The sequence below is a fragment of the Pagrus pagrus genome (assembly GCF_965226575.1).
Source record: "Pagrus pagrus genome assembly, chromosome: 10".
Taxonomy (NCBI): Eukaryota; Metazoa; Chordata; class Actinopteri; order Spariformes; family Sparidae; genus Pagrus; species Pagrus pagrus.
In genome coordinates this window covers 31321968-31341512 of record NC_140194.1, presented here as the reverse complement: position 1 = coordinate 31341512, position 19545 = coordinate 31321968, and the positions used below count along the sequence as shown (strand labels likewise).

Below are 19545 nucleotides of genomic sequence, written 5' to 3'. Positions count from 1 at the left end.
TGTATCACACTAGGCTGTGTGTGTGTGCATGTGTGTGTGCGTGCGTGCATGTGTGTGTTGACTTAAAGCTACATGAACAATGTCTTTGTAGGTGATGTTTGTATGTTTGTGTGATTAATGCTTTTGCTAAATTGATTTTCCACTTTGTTTCAGCATTCAATGACTGTTCACTTGGAACTACGTCAAATGTCACCACAGCTGATAAAGACTACTCTGTGTACTGTATAACAGCATTTGCCATGCAGTGTTTGGAGGTTTTGTTTGGCCTTGTGTTTACCCAGGGCAGGTTAGCTCAGGATATGTTTCTTTTTGTCTTTCCAGCAGACTGCCAGTAAAATGAATGCCTTTTACTCCTCTGGCTCTGTTTAAATTTACAATATGTACTGTAAATGTTAGACAGTGGCAGACTAATATCCTCTTGCTTTCTCTCTCCTCTTTAGCCCACTGGTTACATGGAGACGTCATTGTCCTACAGCTCCATAGAAGACCTGCAGCTCCTCTCATGGGACAATGCTCCAAAGTACTGTGTCCAGCTCAGCTTCCCTGGTGGCACTGTCCTGCTGCAGGTAATGCATGTGTCTACAGTCTGCTTTCTGCTTGTTTTGTACACTTTATATTAAGGTCCTTGTAATTAGTAGGGATGCAGCGATATACAGAATTTGGTGATACTGCGATAAAAAAATGCCGCAATACATAATAAGCCCAAAGACACTGCAGCTGCAACAGCCAGGCGGTGTGTTTACCAGCGGGGAAACTACGGCTCACAATCCACTGCATCAGCTCAGCCGCTGGCTGTTTTTTTTTACAAACCAACTTTGAGAGAAACACAATTCCATTACCACCCAACAACCACTGAACACACCGTTAGGAAAGAGTAGCGTGTCAGTTACGCTGACATATTTTTATGGCCCTGGTCGTCGCATAGTTAACTGTTTATAAATGCATATTAGAGTATGAATTATTCTTGAGCTGTTGAGAACTAGCCTCTAATTTGGGTCTGCTCGAAAATTACATGCCCACAATTAACAGTGTATCTCTGCAACTACAAGCTCGAATAATCAAGGTATCATAATAAAGGGAACGCTTGAAATATTTGGTCAGATGTGTAAGTATAAGTATATATGTCACTGGGTCTGAGTAAATGAAGTGGACACACAACAAGCTTGCAATCTCTAGCATACCATAGCAAAACATCTCAACATTACTTCTGCCAACTTTTATGCTAATAAAGTGAATCAGAGCAAAATTAAAGAGGTTTTAGTCCAGAGTACTCAGGCAGAATCTCCAAATGTGCCATTGTGGCACATTTTGGCACCATCTGTGCCAATTAAAATTTCTCCGGTACCAAACTATATTTTTCACTTATATGTTACCAAGTTTGGCTCCACTCGGGCTTAACAAGTTACATAAGTTCCCTATGGCCATTCTGTTCAATGTTATTTTTTAAAACAAAGCTTTTGTAGACAGATGTTTTTTTTTAACATATACCAAGCAAAGGAATGTATCAATTCTAGTATTCAACCAATCAAACTCAGTTTATATTGTCACAGGTAAAATAGGCTGAATATTGGCTATTTACAAATCCCAATTTAGACACACCGAGTCTGAGAGTTTAGTAAAATAAATAAGCCTTTGTTTACTTAAATGCAGTCTCCTGGTAAGAACGTTGTTTATTAGCTCAGCTAACGTTACTTGATTGAATATAATGTACCTGTGTTTTAAGCCTTACTGCACTGTCCTTTAAAGTAAAGTAACATAAATCATAGTTTGAGGCTTTCAGTTGCTATTGTAAACCATATAAAACCACACAGGCTGTCATTTTTGGCCCTGGGTGGCAGAAAATATCAAAACAGGCCAACAGATAGACATTCAGCACCATATCACCAGATAATGCTTTTTGGCTAACATGTAAGCAAACAATGTTTGCCTTTATATCTGCCACATTAGTATCCCACTAGAGTCATGTTGTATCCACTGACAAATGTAAGTCCAATATTCAGTCTTCTTTTAACTCTGTTTTGGTCTTCACCATCCCCTGAAAATAGTAGCTAACTTAAATGCTCATCTTTCTTTGCAAGCTAGTTGTTCACTTCTGCTCTCTGCTGTTTGGTACTGGACAGATAACATTAGCTTATTTTCTCAAAGTACTGTCAGGAAATAGCTGCCTATTAATATGATTATAAGATTAGAGTTGTGAGATAAATGTACAATTGAAAAACCAAAACATTTTTAGTATAGCAGTTTTATAGCAGTTAATAGCAGTTTAAAGTTTTTGGCCTTGAAAGCTTTTTCTGCCGAGCACCACAGTATTGAGTCTGGTGTTCATGCATCATTGTGGTGACACAGAAAAGCACACCCTCTCATGTAATATTGTTCAATTTAGTAACACAAAAAGAACAGTCTTAAGATTGTAGAAAAATAAATGCGATCTCATGATAGGCTAAGTGAAAAAATTAAAGTGGCTAATTAGCTCAGCTACTCGATTAAATACAGTTGTGTGTTTAGCCTAACTGCACAGTCCTTTGTACACTGAGTAAAGTTTTTGGCTGGCTTGACCCTTTTAGTTGCTAGTTTAGAACATAAACTATATAAAACCAGTTCCATTTTTGGCCCTAGGTGGCAGAGGAACACCAAAACACAGGTACACAGTCAACACCATTTGGTGGTCTCCACCAACCCCTGAAAATATTTGTCAATATATGTTCAACTTTCTTTGCAAGCTAGTCATTTGCCTTCTCCTCTGGTGTTTAATAACAAACTGGTAATACTCAACTTAATATTCCGAAAATGGTTGCATATAAGTATTATTATAAGTTGTGAGACACATCTGTACTGTTGATAAACTTTTAGTAAATGAGTAAATGAAGTCTTTAGCCCTAAAAGCTTTTGGCTGCGGCTGCATGTTAAAGAGTTGGGAGTTCATTCTGTGTGTTTGGTGCCATGAGCGGCCCTTTCGCATTACACAGGGCACTCCATTCATTGGTTATAAAAAAAATATCACGTCATGCATGTTTGGGGTTACTAATTAAAATAATTATTTTGTCACGCTGAGTCCTGGGTATATCAGCAGTGCAACAAAAAGGATATGAACACATGATCCCTGCCTGAAACTGCCAGTGTAATCTGGCATTAATTCTGGGGCACCAGTTCATTAAAGTATAAACTTTCGCAAGGTCATTGTATCCACTATCATGTATCACAGAACCCACTTGTATAAACAGATTGAATATCTGGGGACAAGGCAGAGGCCTGCCTGATAACTGACCACTGTTTGGTCAGTGGCCTGTGATAATTGATTAGAATGCTATTTTAAAGCTATCCCTATAGTGGGAACTTGGGTCCTGATTACTCCCCATTGGTATCTATTTTTAGTAGTAGATTTGTGGTGGATTTGGTTGGTGATACTATTACGATCAAAAAAGTGCGAGAGTAATGCTTTAGACTTAGACTGGAACCATACTGAACACCTTACACCATGTGCTTTCTGAGCTCTGAGAGACTTCTCTGAATTCCTGAGAAAATGTTGTATCCACTTTAACCAGAGCCATTGAGTGAGCACATTTGGTACTGTTACCCATTAGCCCAATTGCCTCTGATACACAATTCAATCCATTACGGGGGTCAACCGTGTATATCCATGTCTTCAGCTGTGTTTGCCAATGCCTGCTGCCAGCTGTTTGGACCACTGCCAGGGCAATTCAGTTTGTGCCTCATAGGAAAATATGTGCTGGTTTCCATCCACAACCCAAGACATGGTTTTCTGGCTATGGAAAGAACCTTTGAAAATTTGAAAATGATTTAATTGTCATGGAAAACTGAGGAGGGTAAATGTTTAGAGATCAAGATAGTAAGTCAACCTGAAAACTCTAAAGAGAGTGGACACTGAAATCCCAATCTGCCAACATAATGGCTAGGGCTATGGCAACACATTACTCATTGGTTGGAGAGGAGGGGAGGGGAGGGGAGAGGAGAGAGAGGAGAGGAGAGAGAGGAGAGGGCTGTGTTGCATCTTTAACGTTTTATTATGTATTATTTTTTATATGAATACACAAGTAAATACTTTGCAAGATCCTAGTTAATATCGTAGGTATTCGACATGAGCCGACATTTTCCTCATCACAGGCCTCTTGCTGTGAGCGAGGGGCACTGTGACACGACAGTTGTCAATCAACGGCAGCCTATTAACCATAATTTAGACAGAATTCCTAAAAGACTGTCATAAATTGAAGTTATTTTATCCCTGAAATGTGGTTAAATGTAAGCATATTAACACTGTTTGATAAAACAGCACTGCATTTTAGAAAAAAGGACAGTTAAGAATTGATAATTGGAAGAATGAATTAGAGATTTTACAATAAAATCTTTTCCGATTCTGATACCTGGGCTTTGGGTATCGGCTGATACCGAGGACCAATCAAATACCAGTGGGTGTTAATAAAAAACAAAAGAAGAAGATTTTTTTCTTTGAACAGCTGTATATACTACCAACCCTGTATGGATATGATATGATTGCTGTCATTGTTGTATGGCCTGGCTCAGGTTTGGCTGGCTTGCAGAGAATCACTGCCATACAACATTCTTCTTGGAATAAATAATTCCCTTAAAACTTACTCACAGAACTCATTTCCTTGCAGCACCGCACTTGGAAGGACAAATGTTGACGGCTATATAGTGTCCACCCAGTGTGCACACTCAGCAAAGAGATGGTGGACACGTCAGAGGTCCAAATGTCAGTAGTAAAGCTGATTGCCTGCACGTCTTTCAGCCTACATGACATGTGTTCCCTCACTGTCTCATGCAGTTTGGGGAGAGCAGTTTGTCGTGCTCTCTGCTGGTGTTGAAATTGGCAGCACTCGTGCCACTCCTCCAGATGACAGCCTTGCATACTGAACATGTGGCCGTTTTACTGGTGGGGTTATCCAGAGTAACATATTGCCAAATAGCTGACATGTTGCGAGCTCCGTCTGACTCACGTGAAATCAACTTCTTCGTCGCTGCTCTAAAAACAGTAGTTGCCAGAGACAACAGATGCAACTTCCCTTTTGGCTTTGAGAGCAACGCAGAAGAATTGATTTCCAGTGTGTAATGTTAAGCAGAGCTTACAGAGCTAAGTGGGATGTAGCAGGGTCCCATTTCTAAATGACATGGTATCGGATCGGTGTAGAGACCCGCCAATACCGATACCTGCATTTTCGGCAGTATCAGCGGCATTCCTGATACCGGTATCAGAATCGGAACAACTCTAGAATGTTGTAGTGACAGCTAGCTCATGCAGTGGGTGATAGGGGTCATACATAAAATAATAGCTTGTTTGTAGGGGTGTGCATCTCTCCCGTATAAGATGATCCAATTTGTATCTAGATACAGGGGCTACGATACAATTCAGGGATCATACTTTGTATTATGGACTGATTCGCTACGATTCATTATGATTGGATACAACCAGTTTCACACGCACATGTTCTTGTATTCATGACTAATATTAAGTCTTCACAGCAGACACTCACAGAGCTGATTTAAAAGTGAAATCAACACCCTGTGCATAGCGGAACATATAGGGATGGGACAGCATTTGTATGGAGGACTGAAAGCATTGAAATAATAAATAAAATAAATAAATGTCTCGATAAATTGATTAATATGCATTTAAATGCACCAAAAACAATGAATAAAATAAATGTAGGCATAAAATAATATATAATGTTAAAATGTTACATGGGAAAGGACAAAATAAATAAATACATTTTAAAAGGAATGAATGAATAAATTAAAGGGGAAAGTAAATAAATAGTTAATTTAATACAAAGGTATTTTTTTTACAGCAGAAATATTAATTTAGGTCACACTCTTGTGAGTCAAACCTGTAAATGTCTTTAAAAAAAACTGTGTTTTGACAGACTGTAGAAAATGACTGCAGAACTTTGAACTGCAGCCGACATTTCTGTTTTGCCTCTTTCAGGATGTTGTTGACTAAGAGCCAATGTCATGAATTCATTGTATGTGGGTTTGCTTTCTATTACCTGAGATCACATTTAACAAATTGTTTGTGTCTCTCTGTATTGGCGTGTGTGTGTCTGTGTGTGTATTGGCGTGTGTGCGCGTTGCTACAGGCTGCAAACAGCTACTTGAGGGACCAGTGGTTTCACTCCCTACAGTGGAAGGTAAGGTTACTGTCTTTAACTATTTATTTTGTCATTTGTTTCATCACAGCGTCATGTTGAGGACTTTAACCCCCTCTCATCTTTATTGTTCCATATGTTTTAGACTTTATTAGGATGACCACACGCATTAAACTTTATTGATCATGTTGAAAGTCAAAAAATGGGTTCTTGCTGTATTACAAATTTTCAGTCTTTCAAACCATTTTATGGCACTTTGCAGACCTTTTATGAGGATCAAGCCTCTAAATCTGTCAGTACAAGAGCCATGGTGTGCTCACTGAGCTAAATAAAGCTATACAAGGAAGTATGCCTGAGGTAGTTCACAATGGTAGAGCTCACAGTTACTTCCTATAGTTTAAATTTTTTTCTGTGTTTAATTTCCGACACACTCAACACTGTTTCTCAGACACTAATCAAAAGCTGTCACAAAGAAAGCACTGCCCATATACACAAAGGGACCATGATATGTAGGCTTAACAAACATTTCCTGTTTGTGTGTTTTCACTGCACCATTTTGAACTACAATCTCCTGTGCCAAACCAACAAGCATTTGAGAGGTAGTGACATGAATGAGGCCTAAACTCAAATTACCCAAAGGTGAAAAATAGGAAATAATCATTCTTTGTATCAGATGTGTTGATGTGCTGGTTTCACAGAACAATGCAATCAGCAGCTACAAAAATGAAATGATATTCTTAATGCTTGCTGTGTAGTCATATTATATCATGTTTCTGACAGAAAAAGATCTACAAGTACCGTAAGGTCCTGAACAACCCAAGTCGCTGGGACGTGGTGCTGAAGGAGATCAGAGCGCTGGTGGATATGGCTCTCACTTCACCGCTGCAGGATGAGTCCATCCACCAGGCTCCACTGCACATCATCTCCACCCTGCTGGCTGAGGTAGCAACATGCACACACATATCAAATCAAATCAAATCAAATCAAATCAAATCAAATTTTATTTGTATAGCCCAAATTCACAAATCACAGTTTGCCTCGGAGGGCTTTACAATCTGTACAGAGACGACACCCTCTGTCCTTCGACCCTCGATTCAAGTGAGGAAAAACTTGCCCCATATGCGTGCATGCATACTTGTCTTTTATTAGTCTTGTAGCTAAAGCTAATCTTAATTGTTTTTCTTATTTTCTTTACGTGATAAATGATCACAACAACAAAAAAATAAATAAACTTCAGTTGTGGAAAGTAACTAATTACACTACTTGTTGATGAAGGTTCTCAGTCATCCAGGTCATGGTAAGCAGCTGGACCTGTTTCAGTTTCCTGTTGACATTTCACCTCTTATCCAAGAGGCTTCCTCAGCTCAGAACTGAAGAAGCCTCTTGGATGAGAGGTGAAACGTCCAGTTGCCTACGATACCGCACTTAGAATTACACTACTGTACTTCAGTAGAAATTTGCCTCACTTATTAACCAATTTTACTTAAGTATAGTATGGAGCCTCAAAATAAAAAAGAAATTGTTAAATAAATAATCCATTTAAAAAAAAAAAGAAGTTTTTTTCATTGTTAAAAAATACTTTTGAAAAAGGGTTAAGGATGATTAATGAACTCTAGTTAAATGATTTATATGATGGTAAGAATGATGAAATAAGAAGAGCTGAATTTTTATTAAATAAATTAAGTAATAATAATATATATATATATATATATATATATATATATATATATATACATTTACAATTATTTTAGATATGGTTATATTCATTTAATATTGAACACTTACTTTAGGACTTCATATTCTTGTAGTACTACTTAATACTTCTACTCCACTACTAATCAGAAGATATATTATACTACATTATATTATTATATACTTATCATGTTGAGATTTTTCATACAGAACATCACTTTCAAAGCTATGATGATTAGCAGTGCTGATTGGTCAGGTTGTGTTTATTTCAAACAAACCAAACCATGCAAGTGTTTTTTGCTTCACGTCTTTGTGCTAAGCTAAGCTAACCAGCTAAGCTAAACATCTGCTGGTGGGAGCGTCAAGTTTATTACACAGTTTTATCAATCTGCAGCACAATCGAGAGAGAAAGAACACAACACAGAGAACATGACTTCATTGACTTTTTTGTGGCTTATTTAGTGTAGTTTCGGTCATAGATGGCCCTCTCACATTCCTAGATTTCTCGATAATGCAAGGCGAAGTAATACGCATGATTATACTTCATGTCCACATTGCGCACCAGTACTTGTGCTTGTGCATGAGCAGCTGTACCGTGCCGAAGCACACCTCTTCCTAACATGCCAGGGCCAAGAAAGTGTACTGTGCTTGAGCACGGTGCGGCGCGCTCACACTAGTCAAACAAACTGCACTTTGGGGGTCAAACGTGCTTGGGCATGGTACGGATTGCCTTGTGTGAGTGTGCCCTAAGAGATGATTGCCTCATGTAAATGCACTGCATGATCTGACTAATCTCTCTCATTGTCATGTTGGGATTTGTCTATTTTCTCTGATGTTGCTGTCATATCCTCTAAGGCAAAATTTTCCAGGGAAGCTGTTTGGATAGTCTTGACGTCACATGACACAGTGCCATATAATATAAAACAGGAATCTCAACCACACCTTAAACTAGTCCCGGCTCATACCTAAACGTGACACCAATCCTTATTTGACCATAAACCATAAATCCTAATGTATAATCCCTAATAGAGTTCCCCTTTATTCTTTGCTTGTGAGGATATTTGACTGCACATGCACACATACTGATGTTCTTTACTCCTCTTCTTCCCCACAGAACTCTAATCTCAGCGCTCAGGATCATGAGAACATCATTGTGGTGAGTATGAAGTTCACTGACACCACAAACTGATATCTGATGTCAGGCTCAAGTTAATAATTAACACCTTTGAGTCCGACCTCTTGTTGTTTCGGTCTTTAAACTGAAGAAAAATATTGATTCTCATCATGTGTTTGTTCATGTTACACTTGTGTTTTTGTGTGTTTTCGATTGTTGCTGTCGATGCCCATATGGCGGTATCTGGGCAGAACAGAAGAGTTTGATGCTGAGAGAGGTCGTGATGTTTGTGTAGCTCACCTGTGGGCTGTTTTTACAAGGCTGCTGCACCTGACAGTCCAGATCTGTACTGCTGGCTCCCAGCCAGGGTAAATAAGAGATAGGATATGGAAATATTCATCTATCTGTGTGTGTGTGTGTGTGTGTGTGTGTGTGTGTGTGTGTGTGTGTGTGTGTGTGTGTGCGTGCATGTGTTGGTTTGTGTTCAGGCCATTGCTCCTCTTCTGGAAAACAACCACCCACCACCAGACCTGTGTGAGTTCTTCTGTAAGGTGAGGTCCCGTGCTTCTCAAACTGCAACAACAACAAACTTATAGCTACTTTAATAAAATTAAACAGATTGAAGCATTTTTAAAGTGCTTCCTGTCATTCCCTTGTGTTGCAGCACTGTCGGGAGCGGCCGCGGTCGATGGTTGTGATTGAAGTGTTCACTCCTGTGGTCCAGAGAATCCTCAAACATAACATGGTGAGAACTCCTCTGTTCAGGAGCTGCCCGGGGCCCTCAGTAGTAGGGCTGGCACTTAGACATGTCAGTTGTCATTTAGTACTGGTTGTTCGCTGCCCAGTCCTCTTTTAATGCCTGTTATTTACATGCATTTAATGATTTTGGTCATTATGTGAAAATGCTTCTGTTAAATTAAGGTCTTTTGTAATAAGAGTTATTCAATAGGTAATAAGGCCTCTTGAGACCAAATCAGCGTGAAGTCGTCACCTCTGGGAAGAAAACAAGCCATTTTAAACATATCTGTTAAAATATGGTTGTACAGCTTTCTGATGTCTCTGCAGTGCTTATTTCATGTAGTGTGCTGCTTTGCTAGTGTCTTTGAGATCTACCTTAACGGAAATCTTATAGTTTGGGATAAACTCATTCTCTTTAGTCTGTGGCCCAATAGGTGAACAAGGTTACCAACCTATCATCAGTTAAAGTGTTGTCAATAATGAGATATGGCAGCATCAAACATACAGCATGACAGACACAGATAATAAGTTTAACTAACTTACCTGTTATGTCACTGTTAAACCTTTACTCTGCTTTTTTGTTGCTTTATAAAGAGTAATACCGACTTTACTTTGCATTTATTAGCAGTTAACTAAGCACTTATTAACACTATTCTTTTTTCAGCTCCCAGATATAAAGTGAGAACAATGCCTTATTATGGTTAATAATCCCTTAGTATTCAAGGTTAAACTCAATAAATGTGTTTGTAATGAATACACAAGCAGAATTCAGATGTTAATTAAACTTCATATGGTGGATTGAACAGTGGCTTTATATATAAGATTGAGTCTTCACACGCTCTGTTTTAGAAAAGTTCTTTCCAAAGAAAGTTGTGGTAATTTTATTCACATAATCCTCAGGTTCTGTTTTCTCTGTTTTTGCACTTTGATTTAGTTTATATATTTTTAACACTGTGCTTGTTTTTGGCAGGATTTTGGAAAGTGTCCTCGACTGCGTCTCTTCACTCAGGAGTACATCTTGGCTCTCAACGAACTGAATGCTGGGATGGAGGTCGTCAAGAAGTTTGTCCACAGGTAAGAAACTTTAATGCAAATACACAAATTGTTTTTTATTTATTCATAATAAGTAATACGTAATTAATAAACTGCACAGTAGCATGTGAGAACATGCCCTGTCTGATTAGATTATGTATATGTCAATATATATAGATGATACATAAATATATATTTCAGTATGAATATTTTAAGATTTGGATTTATGTTAATGGTTTCCATGGTATCCAACCTGGACCTCTGTGTGTTGCAGCATGCACGGGCCAACAGGGCAGTGCCCTCATCCACGAGTCCTGCCAAACCTGGTGGCAGTGTGTCTCGCTGCCATTTATTCCTGTTATGAGGAGTTCATCAACAGGTCAGTATTCACTATATGGATGGACACACACATGTGGTAGATTCCCATCTTTTTTCCAGAGTTTGTAAACTCTTTTTGTCCCTGTCAGTTTTTCACCTCCCCCTCAGCTTATACACTTACCTTTCCACTCATGTCAGGACATCTTGTTTATCTGACTGCTGTAGTTTGAGCAGCTCAGATCTGTCGGGCCTGAAGGTCAGCAACATGGAAGGCTAGACAAGGTACAACTACCCTGGGGCCATAAAAAGGCTACCTGAGTGCACTCTACATTACTGAAAGGGACAATTTGTAAGATATGGCTGAATTTTACTTTAAAACATTCAAAAAACTGAACTAACATTATCAACAGAGTGTGTAGAAACAACAGTGTTGACTTGTAGATGTCTTTGTACTGTGTTGCACAGATGTCTCCTGAAATTAGCATGCTAACCAGCTAGCGCCGGTCCGTCCTGTCTTCTAATACCACTTTGTACCTGAAGATGTGATAGCCTGATAGCCCCCATAGTTCCAGCTGAGAGATGTAAGAGTGGCAAGTTCCCTACTTAACTCACAAAATGTCCAGAAAGGAAACATTTTACACATTTTTTCCATATTAAATAGAAAAATAAAACCATACACCCTCCAAATTCAAGTTTCTCTCTTCTACAGAGTAGGAAGCTGAAGCTATGTTCAGTCTCAGTCTGGTGTCTGGTTAGCTGAGCCCTGTTGCCTGCAGTGAGTCTCGGTGTTGTCAGTCAGAGTTAATGCTGTCCCCTGTAGTTTTGGAGCTACCTTCAAATTCTGGCCATTTCTTACATTTTACACGTTCAATGACAATGTACGAACATCCTGACAAAAATAGCCTACCCAACATGAAACATGACTAAAAGCTGATTTTATATTGTCTTTACGCCAGAGATAGCTCACTGCATTGTAGTTTACTTACAGACGGTGCTGATGTGCTCATATAAACCTTACAATTGTAGGTTCTGTAAGTCAAGTACTGTAATCACATGTTGTGTCATTTTTTCAATTTTGATCAGAAATGAGCAAATTGTTGCAGCTTTAATCCCCTAACCTATACCATCTGATACTGTGCATTATCTGTAACACCTCTGTTATAAAGAGAGATATACACCCAGTCACAATATGATTAGTTACACTCCTGAAGGTTTCTAAGCTTGAACCAAATATAACATTTATGAAACTCAAACTGCCTCGGACACATTGCATTGCTGTTCTACTTGTCTAATGTAGTCTGAGAAAACATGTGGTGTCATTTACTGGTGTGAGAGAAAAGCTTTACTGCTGTTAAGGTTTAAAATTCCTTTTATCTATTACCTGTTTATTTGGCTGTTGTGGCAGAAGGCTCAGTCTTTTGTTTACCTCAGTCCATTGGTTCATTGATCAATTAATATGAATATGATATATTATTAATATTAATATGAAGGAAACAGTACGAACAGTAAATTGGAGATGTTACCAGAGTGCAGGTCAGTTACCATAATGTCATCAGACCACGTTGTTCCATTTATAGCCTAAACTAATTAGCAATGTCCCAACATGTTCATGTAAAGAAAGAATACCTCTACAGTACAATAACGATACATCAACAATAATTTAAAATACAAACATTAAATAGAAAATTATTCAAATCATGACATGATTATGTTTCCCTGACGTTGCATATAAGGCCTGGTTGTTGTAGTGGTTTGTCTTGGCCGATAACTGACCTCTTCATTCTTTGGACTATACACAGTATCACAGGTGACGAGACACACCGAAGCCTTCAATAGCTATTTTACAAATTTTGCTGCTATAAACTTTATATTTAGTCTTGGCAGAATTATTGAATGTGGCTGGTATTTAATTCAATCTTATCATCAAATATATAAATTCATGGGAATGAAAAGCAGTTGCAATCAGCTCTGTGTACCAACCCTACGCTAAACTTGTTAAAAGGTAGAATTTTCTTGGCACAACATCTGGGATTCCATTTTTTGCATAATGGTACGACAGAGAAAACTATTTCAAAGACATAGAGCACTTTTCCATAGCTGAAAGAAAATCTTTCTAATTGGCCTCATTCCAGTGATGTACATTTAATCTTATTTGCATCTACTGTGTTCCACAGCGGTTTTTGTTGACTGCAGATGTGTGACTTAGGCTATCTTAACTAATTAGCGTCATCTCCTTAGCTTCCTTTGCCACAGGGAGGGAAAGTGTTAGCTAAGTTTTCCGAAACTCAAGCACACAAGGGAGCCATCACTCTGGTAGCCATCTCTCGTGGCTCTGTATCGCACCTCTCTTTTATCTCCCAACTGTAATTGCACTTTGTTATTTTTAAGCTTCTTGCTAGTCTTTCATGGACATTGCTGTTCTTTGACACTTGAAGGAACAGTTCACCAAAAAATGAAAATTCATTCAGTATCTACTCACCTCCATGCCAATGGTGAGGAAAACATTTGTGGAGCTTCACAGCAGAACAGTGTTGCAGCATTCCCCTAAAAAACTGAAGTAGATGGAGACTTTTAAAATGTTCAAAAACAACCCAAAAAGAACATTGATTTGAAAAGGTGTTTACACCCTCTATGTGCAGTCACGCTCATGTGCCCACTTCAGACGGGGTGTGTGCTAATGCTTTTAGCTTAGCAGCTACAGTGAAGATTTTGGCTTTAGAAAAAAAGTGTAAATACAGTCTTTTCTAATCAATATGGGATCTCAGGGCTTCGGGAGACTTGGACCATGACGGACAAGCTTTTCAGGGTTTTTTTGGGGGGGGTTTTTTCTGTGGTTTTTTTTATGTCTTTTTAACAAGACCGCTTCTACTTCAGGTTTTTGGGAGAGTACTGCAACACTGTTTTGCTGTGAAGCTCCAGAAATGTTTTGTGGACTACGACACTTTATCCGACTTTCCGTTGGCATGGGGTGTAGATAATGACTGAATTTTCTGTTTTTGGGTGAACTGTTCTTTTGATGTCCCTTTACTGAGTATAGGTTTCATATATGCTCCTATCACTTTTCCTCTCCCTGCAGTCGGGACAACTCTCCCAGCCTAAAAGAGATCAGAAATGGATGCCAGCAACAGAACGATCGCAAGCCCCCAATGCCACTCCGCCTACTGCGCCCTGAGCCTCCTACGCCTCCTGCCACCCTCCTCCCCCTCTCCACCAACCCCAGTCCTCCTCAGCCACCTCCTCCCGTTCCCACAAACCCTGCCCTGTCCATTCCCATTTCCTCCCCAACGCCTTCCCTGCCCCTTTCCCCTCCTCCATCTGTCGTTAACTCCAGTGAGATCCTGGTGGAGCTGGAGCGAAACAACAACTCGGCCAATGCCAGACGGAAGGGCGGGCCATCAGGGGGTGACAGTGAACCGAACCTCATCGACTGTCTGCTGGTCAGCCCGGCTGTCAACACTCTATCCATCCAGCTGCCAGCTCAGGCCGACCGAGTGCTGGGCTGCTTCGCTCTTATCCTCAAGATGCTGTGAGTTTACACAGAAATCTGTCACTGCTGCTCAGTATTAATGTAACAGTCCACACTTTTGGTTTCAATTGTTTTCATTGAGTTGATGAGGTGAGACTAGCATCAGTTTTAACTTTAAGTACGATACAGGCCACAGGCTAGCAGTTTCCCTCTGCATCCAGTCTTTTAAACAGGTTATTGCAAAGTATCTCTGCAAGTACACTGATTCTTTGGCACAACATTACCACCCCTTGAATTATGATGGACTTAAACTGATATCGCTTTGCTGGAAACAAGTTAAAAAAAAAAGTCTTCGTAGAGCTAAAACTGTTTGTAGCCCTCCCATTCCCAAAGTGTTTTAGTACATGACAACATGATGACAGGCTACAGGATGTTAGCATTATTTTCCAGCAACAGTGGATCATGGGAATGATGGCTATGTTTAGACCAAAATACAAAGAGATTCTAAACCTGTTTGTCTATTTTCTCAAAAATTCAAAGTCTAACGTGATGTGGTGCAATTTCAAGGACTCTGTCTTATAACTTTCAAAGACTGACGCTTCATATCCAGAACAGTTCCCACGCATATGAGTAAAGCATTAAGCATATACATGAGGAAGCACTTACCTGAACATGTCAGCACAATGATTATAACAACAATCATCAGGTAGATTTCAGCATTGAAGCAAGGAACTATGAACATTGATTCATGATTATCATTCTTTACACAAGTATACACTTATTTGTGAAATAAACAACATTTGGAATATCCAAGTTGAAACCGTAGGTATTCCACATGAACCCACATTTTCCTCATCCTGGAGGCCTCGATGTGAGTGAGGGGCACCGTGACACGACAGCTGTCAATCAGTGACAATCGACAGATTCCCTCAGAGACAGCCTATTAACCTTTATTTAGACGGAACTGGAAGAATGAATTAGTGACAGCTAGCTAGCCTTTAGCTAACACTCAGTTGATGTGATGGGGGTCACACATAAAATAATAGCTTGTTTGTCGAGTCACATAGGCATAAATCGCAGGGGGACGGGGGGCACGGCTACCCCATCCTGGGAACAATATCATTCCCCCCCAGAATATCACTGTAAACACAACCCCCAGTGTTTGCAGTAGCACATATTTCTTGTTAGTTGAGTATTAGCTACTCACATCAGTTAGTGACAAGAGATTTTACATTCAAGATATTAAATATTTTCTATGGAATCGTTTTGTGATTCATACATTGATCTTGCCATAAGCTTTCAGTCATTTAGGTTTGTTGTCTACTCCCAGCATGTGCATGCAAGTCATAGTGAAGTTGCCCATCCACAGATTATACAGTTAGCTTCCATAATACACAGTAAAGTGTCAGCTTTACTATTTATAAAGCTTTCATATTATAGATGTTAAATGTCAATGACCCAGGAAGTGTCCTAGTTAGTAAAAGTGACATTTTGTGAGTGTGTGTGTATGCCTGAAGAGCTGATCAGTGTAAATGGGTTAAACAGCCCTGAATGAATGAATGTATAAGTGTCAGTGCTGGTTACAGTGTGAAAGTGGAGCAGCAGCTACGTGTGTGTGTGTGTGTGTGTGTGTGTGTGTGTGTGTGTGTGTGTGTGTGTGTGTGTGTGTGTGTGTGTGTGTGTGTGTGTGTGTGTGTGTGTGTGTGTGTGTGTGTGTGTGTGTGTGTGTGTGTCATTCTGGCGGGCTGTAGGTGTGGTAACCAAATGGGATGGCCTGAAAAGTGATAGTGTCTGTGCGTTTGTATCGTTTGTACAAGTACAGTGTTACTTAACTCACAGTAATTCGATGCAGCTCTAGTTTCTGTTAAATCAACACCGTAGCTCTGCGTCATCGCAACACTGCTCATATTTCAACTACTGGTCAGTCTTTTTGTGCCTCAGCCCCACTCCTCCAGACTTAACCCTTGTCTTTATATCATTGAGGTCACTCTCTTCATTTCTATCTTTTTTCCTTTTCCGTCCGTCCGTCTGTCTCTGTCAGGTCGGACTATGATGACTGGAGACCTGCTCTGGCCAGCCTGCTGCAGCCCATCCCCTTCCCTAAAGAGTGAGTACTCACACATACATAGCTCAGCTAACACTTTCACTGTAGGCATCAAATGCATTTTATTCATTTATCTAGTATTCTGTCACACAAGGGACTTATAATGACCAAACTTCAATAAATTAATATTCTCCAAAAAAGAATACTGATGCCTTACTGTATTTTAATGGCATCATTTTAATGTTGTTTACACATATATACTATTGTAAATATTTAAGTACTTCAGAATTATATATATAATATATATATATATATACTGTATATGTGTGAAGCAACATTCCCTGGGACAGAAACATGAAGCAACCACACAGGTCACTTCCTCACCAGGTTTTGTCAGTATATGTAGCATCACTGGCAAAATGTGAGCTCGGATTATGTTTTCTGATATTGTGGAGTGTGTGAGTTTGTATATTGATGGAATGGATGTTATATTGTCTATATTTAAAGAGACAAATGGCAATTGAAATACAAAGATGGAAAAGAGAGACAAAAATCAGCTGTTTACAATATTTTTTATCAAAAATAGCATTATCCAGGAGGATTCTGTGAAGAGCAGTCATGTTTCACTGCCTCGTCATTTTTGTCCCGTTTCCAGGAAGAATTGCCTTATTGGTGCCAGCCCTGGTACCTGTAACATATATACATGTAGAAAGTAAAAGTAAGTAGGTAAGGAGTAAGTAAAAGTAAAGTCTGAAGTATGTCAGTGACTCTGCTATAAGAAGTTGTCATATTAGTGGTTGAAACGGTATAAGTAGTACTAGCAGTAGTTGTCGTAGCATCCTGTGTTTCAGTGCAGTCTGACAGTCACACATTGTGTTTCAGAGAAATATAGAATAGACTCCAACAACACCAGTGCAGCCATAACCATAATCACACTGTAATCATCAGTGCCGGCCCAGTGCTGCACACCACCACCCTGCACCACCTTCCCTCCTGTCTCCTACCTTCCACTTTCTCACATCAGTCTCTGGGGATGTATACATGTCTCCAGCAGGGTCCTGATGGGGCCCGGCTGCTGACGTGGATGGGGTATCTCACCATGCCTCCGGGGGGTCCTAAACTGGAGGGGTAGCTTTTCTCTCTCCAGAGAACTTCTTTAATTGGCTATAAGCAGCCCCGAGCCTTATTTGTAATTGGTGGCTGACTTAGAGCTTCATTAGTGTTGACGCACCTGTTGCTTACCTGCGCCACTGTTACCTGGTAGATGGCTGCAGGCGTCATTAGGAAAGGGAACAATTCTCCCCAGCACACTGTTACTAAGGATATAATGAGTCACATCAGTGCACACACTCACAGTGATGTGCTCAGATGAGTTCATGCACTCATGTGCAGAAAACATGTAACTAGATTACCACCTCTAAAGCTGACTAATTAATGCACTATATCTTCTTTGCTTCATCCACATTAAAGCTGAAGTCTGGAAACACACATTGTAGTTTTATAGGGGGGTTATTTGCGGGTCTAGTTCTTGGCCCGGAGAAGTTACTCCACAACTAGCGGACACTCCAGGAACTGCTTCCAGGCAAGAAAAAGTCCAACGCATAATTCAAGTAGAAAAGCAAATTCTATTTGCACCCTTGTTTTCGATGGATTTTCTATGGAGATATAGTTGTGTTAATTTGTGACCTTACAGAGCCAGGCTACTGTTTTCAGCCTCCTTTATGCTATGCTAAGCTAATGTAACTGGCTGCTGACTGCAGCATCATATTTACCATACAGTTATAAAAAAAACCATCAATCTTCTAATCCAAGTCTTGGCAAGACGCTGAATAAGTTATTTTTTCAAAATATTCTTTTAATAATTAAACTGATGAATTTAGATTTTTTTTCTGAATGTCATGAATGAGATCTGCCATGCAGCTGAATGTGTATTTATCCCTCCCTGCCCCTTTAAAGAGTAACAACCAATTTAACACATTAAAGTGTATTTACAGGTCTGGGGAGTACGACTGCACATGTGAAAAAAGTAGTATAAAGCCTTTTGTGGCTCCAGAGGAAGCTGCATTTAATCTGATGTATTGCCTCCGGTGATGTCACTCAGTGGTTAAGTTGCATTGTGGGTAATGTCGACACCAGGAAAAGATGACATTGCAGTATGGAAAGTCTAAGAACAAATGATCTAGTTCAATGCAGCAGAAGCAGAGATATCACTTTTTTTATTCAACACATTCTTCTTCCCTTTCAACACCTGGCACCTACAGTACATGACAGCTCACTGTCATCTGTCCTCACCCTGTGCTTCATCATTATAAACTCCCAGAAACTTATTTTACAATTCTATAGATACCAAAATTGGCAGGTTTAGCTACATGTTCTAGTGTACAGTACAACCTTAAAAACATAATGTCATTAAATTAAAATTATTTAATCTAGCAGGATTTTTTCAGTTCAGAATGTAACTCTATTTGTCTGATGTGATTTATAGCCACTGTCACCACAGTTAACCTCTCACAGCTGCCAAAACATAATTGTAGTGATTCCCCACAGGGATCATTAAAATATCATCTAAAGTAACAAACAATCTCTGGAACTGCACATGCTCATATGTGCACGTGCTGAAAATGTCATAATGAGCTCTGCACTCCCCCTGAAACTGCATGTTGACTGTATCCACCATTTATAAAGTAACATTGTGCTACTGTGTCATCAGCTCAACATCACTGTAAGAGGTAGCACAACCAACACTGACCTCCAAATATGATTGTATGCATTGTAAACATCAAGTCTAAGCGACCTTGCCAGACAAGCATGCATTAAATTAATGTTTCCCAACAGAAAATGTTTGCTTTGTCATGTTTCTCAGCTCGTAAGTATTTTGGGCTGTAATATTTCACATTTCTCTCTGTCCTCCCTCTCTCCAGGGCCCTTGCACATGCCAAATTCACAAAGTAAGTAACTCTGACATCATAAACATATTGAGTCATTCTAGTTTAAAAAACAATCTGACATTTGTGTCTCAATG

General features: G+C 39.5%; 1 protein-coding gene across 1 annotated transcript in view; it reads left to right on the top strand.

Annotated features, from left to right (window-relative positions):
• Nucleotides 1-19545, top strand: part of cmip (c-Maf inducing protein) — a 58485-nt gene that overhangs the window by 23419 nt on the left and 15521 nt on the right. The window contains exons 2-12 of the mRNA XM_084364554.1: nt 441-566; nt 6111-6161; nt 6900-7061; nt 8926-8967; nt 9414-9476; nt 9590-9670; nt 10634-10737; nt 10970-11074; nt 14090-14539; nt 16521-16586; nt 19445-19471. Coding sequence (XP_084220680.1) covers nt 441-566; nt 6111-6161; nt 6900-7061; nt 8926-8967; nt 9414-9476; nt 9590-9670; nt 10634-10737; nt 10970-11074; nt 14090-14539; nt 16521-16586; nt 19445-19471 — 1277 coding nt within the window. The remainder of the gene's footprint in view (nt 1-440; nt 567-6110; nt 6162-6899; nt 7062-8925; nt 8968-9413; nt 9477-9589; nt 9671-10633; nt 10738-10969; nt 11075-14089; nt 14540-16520; nt 16587-19444; nt 19472-19545) is intronic.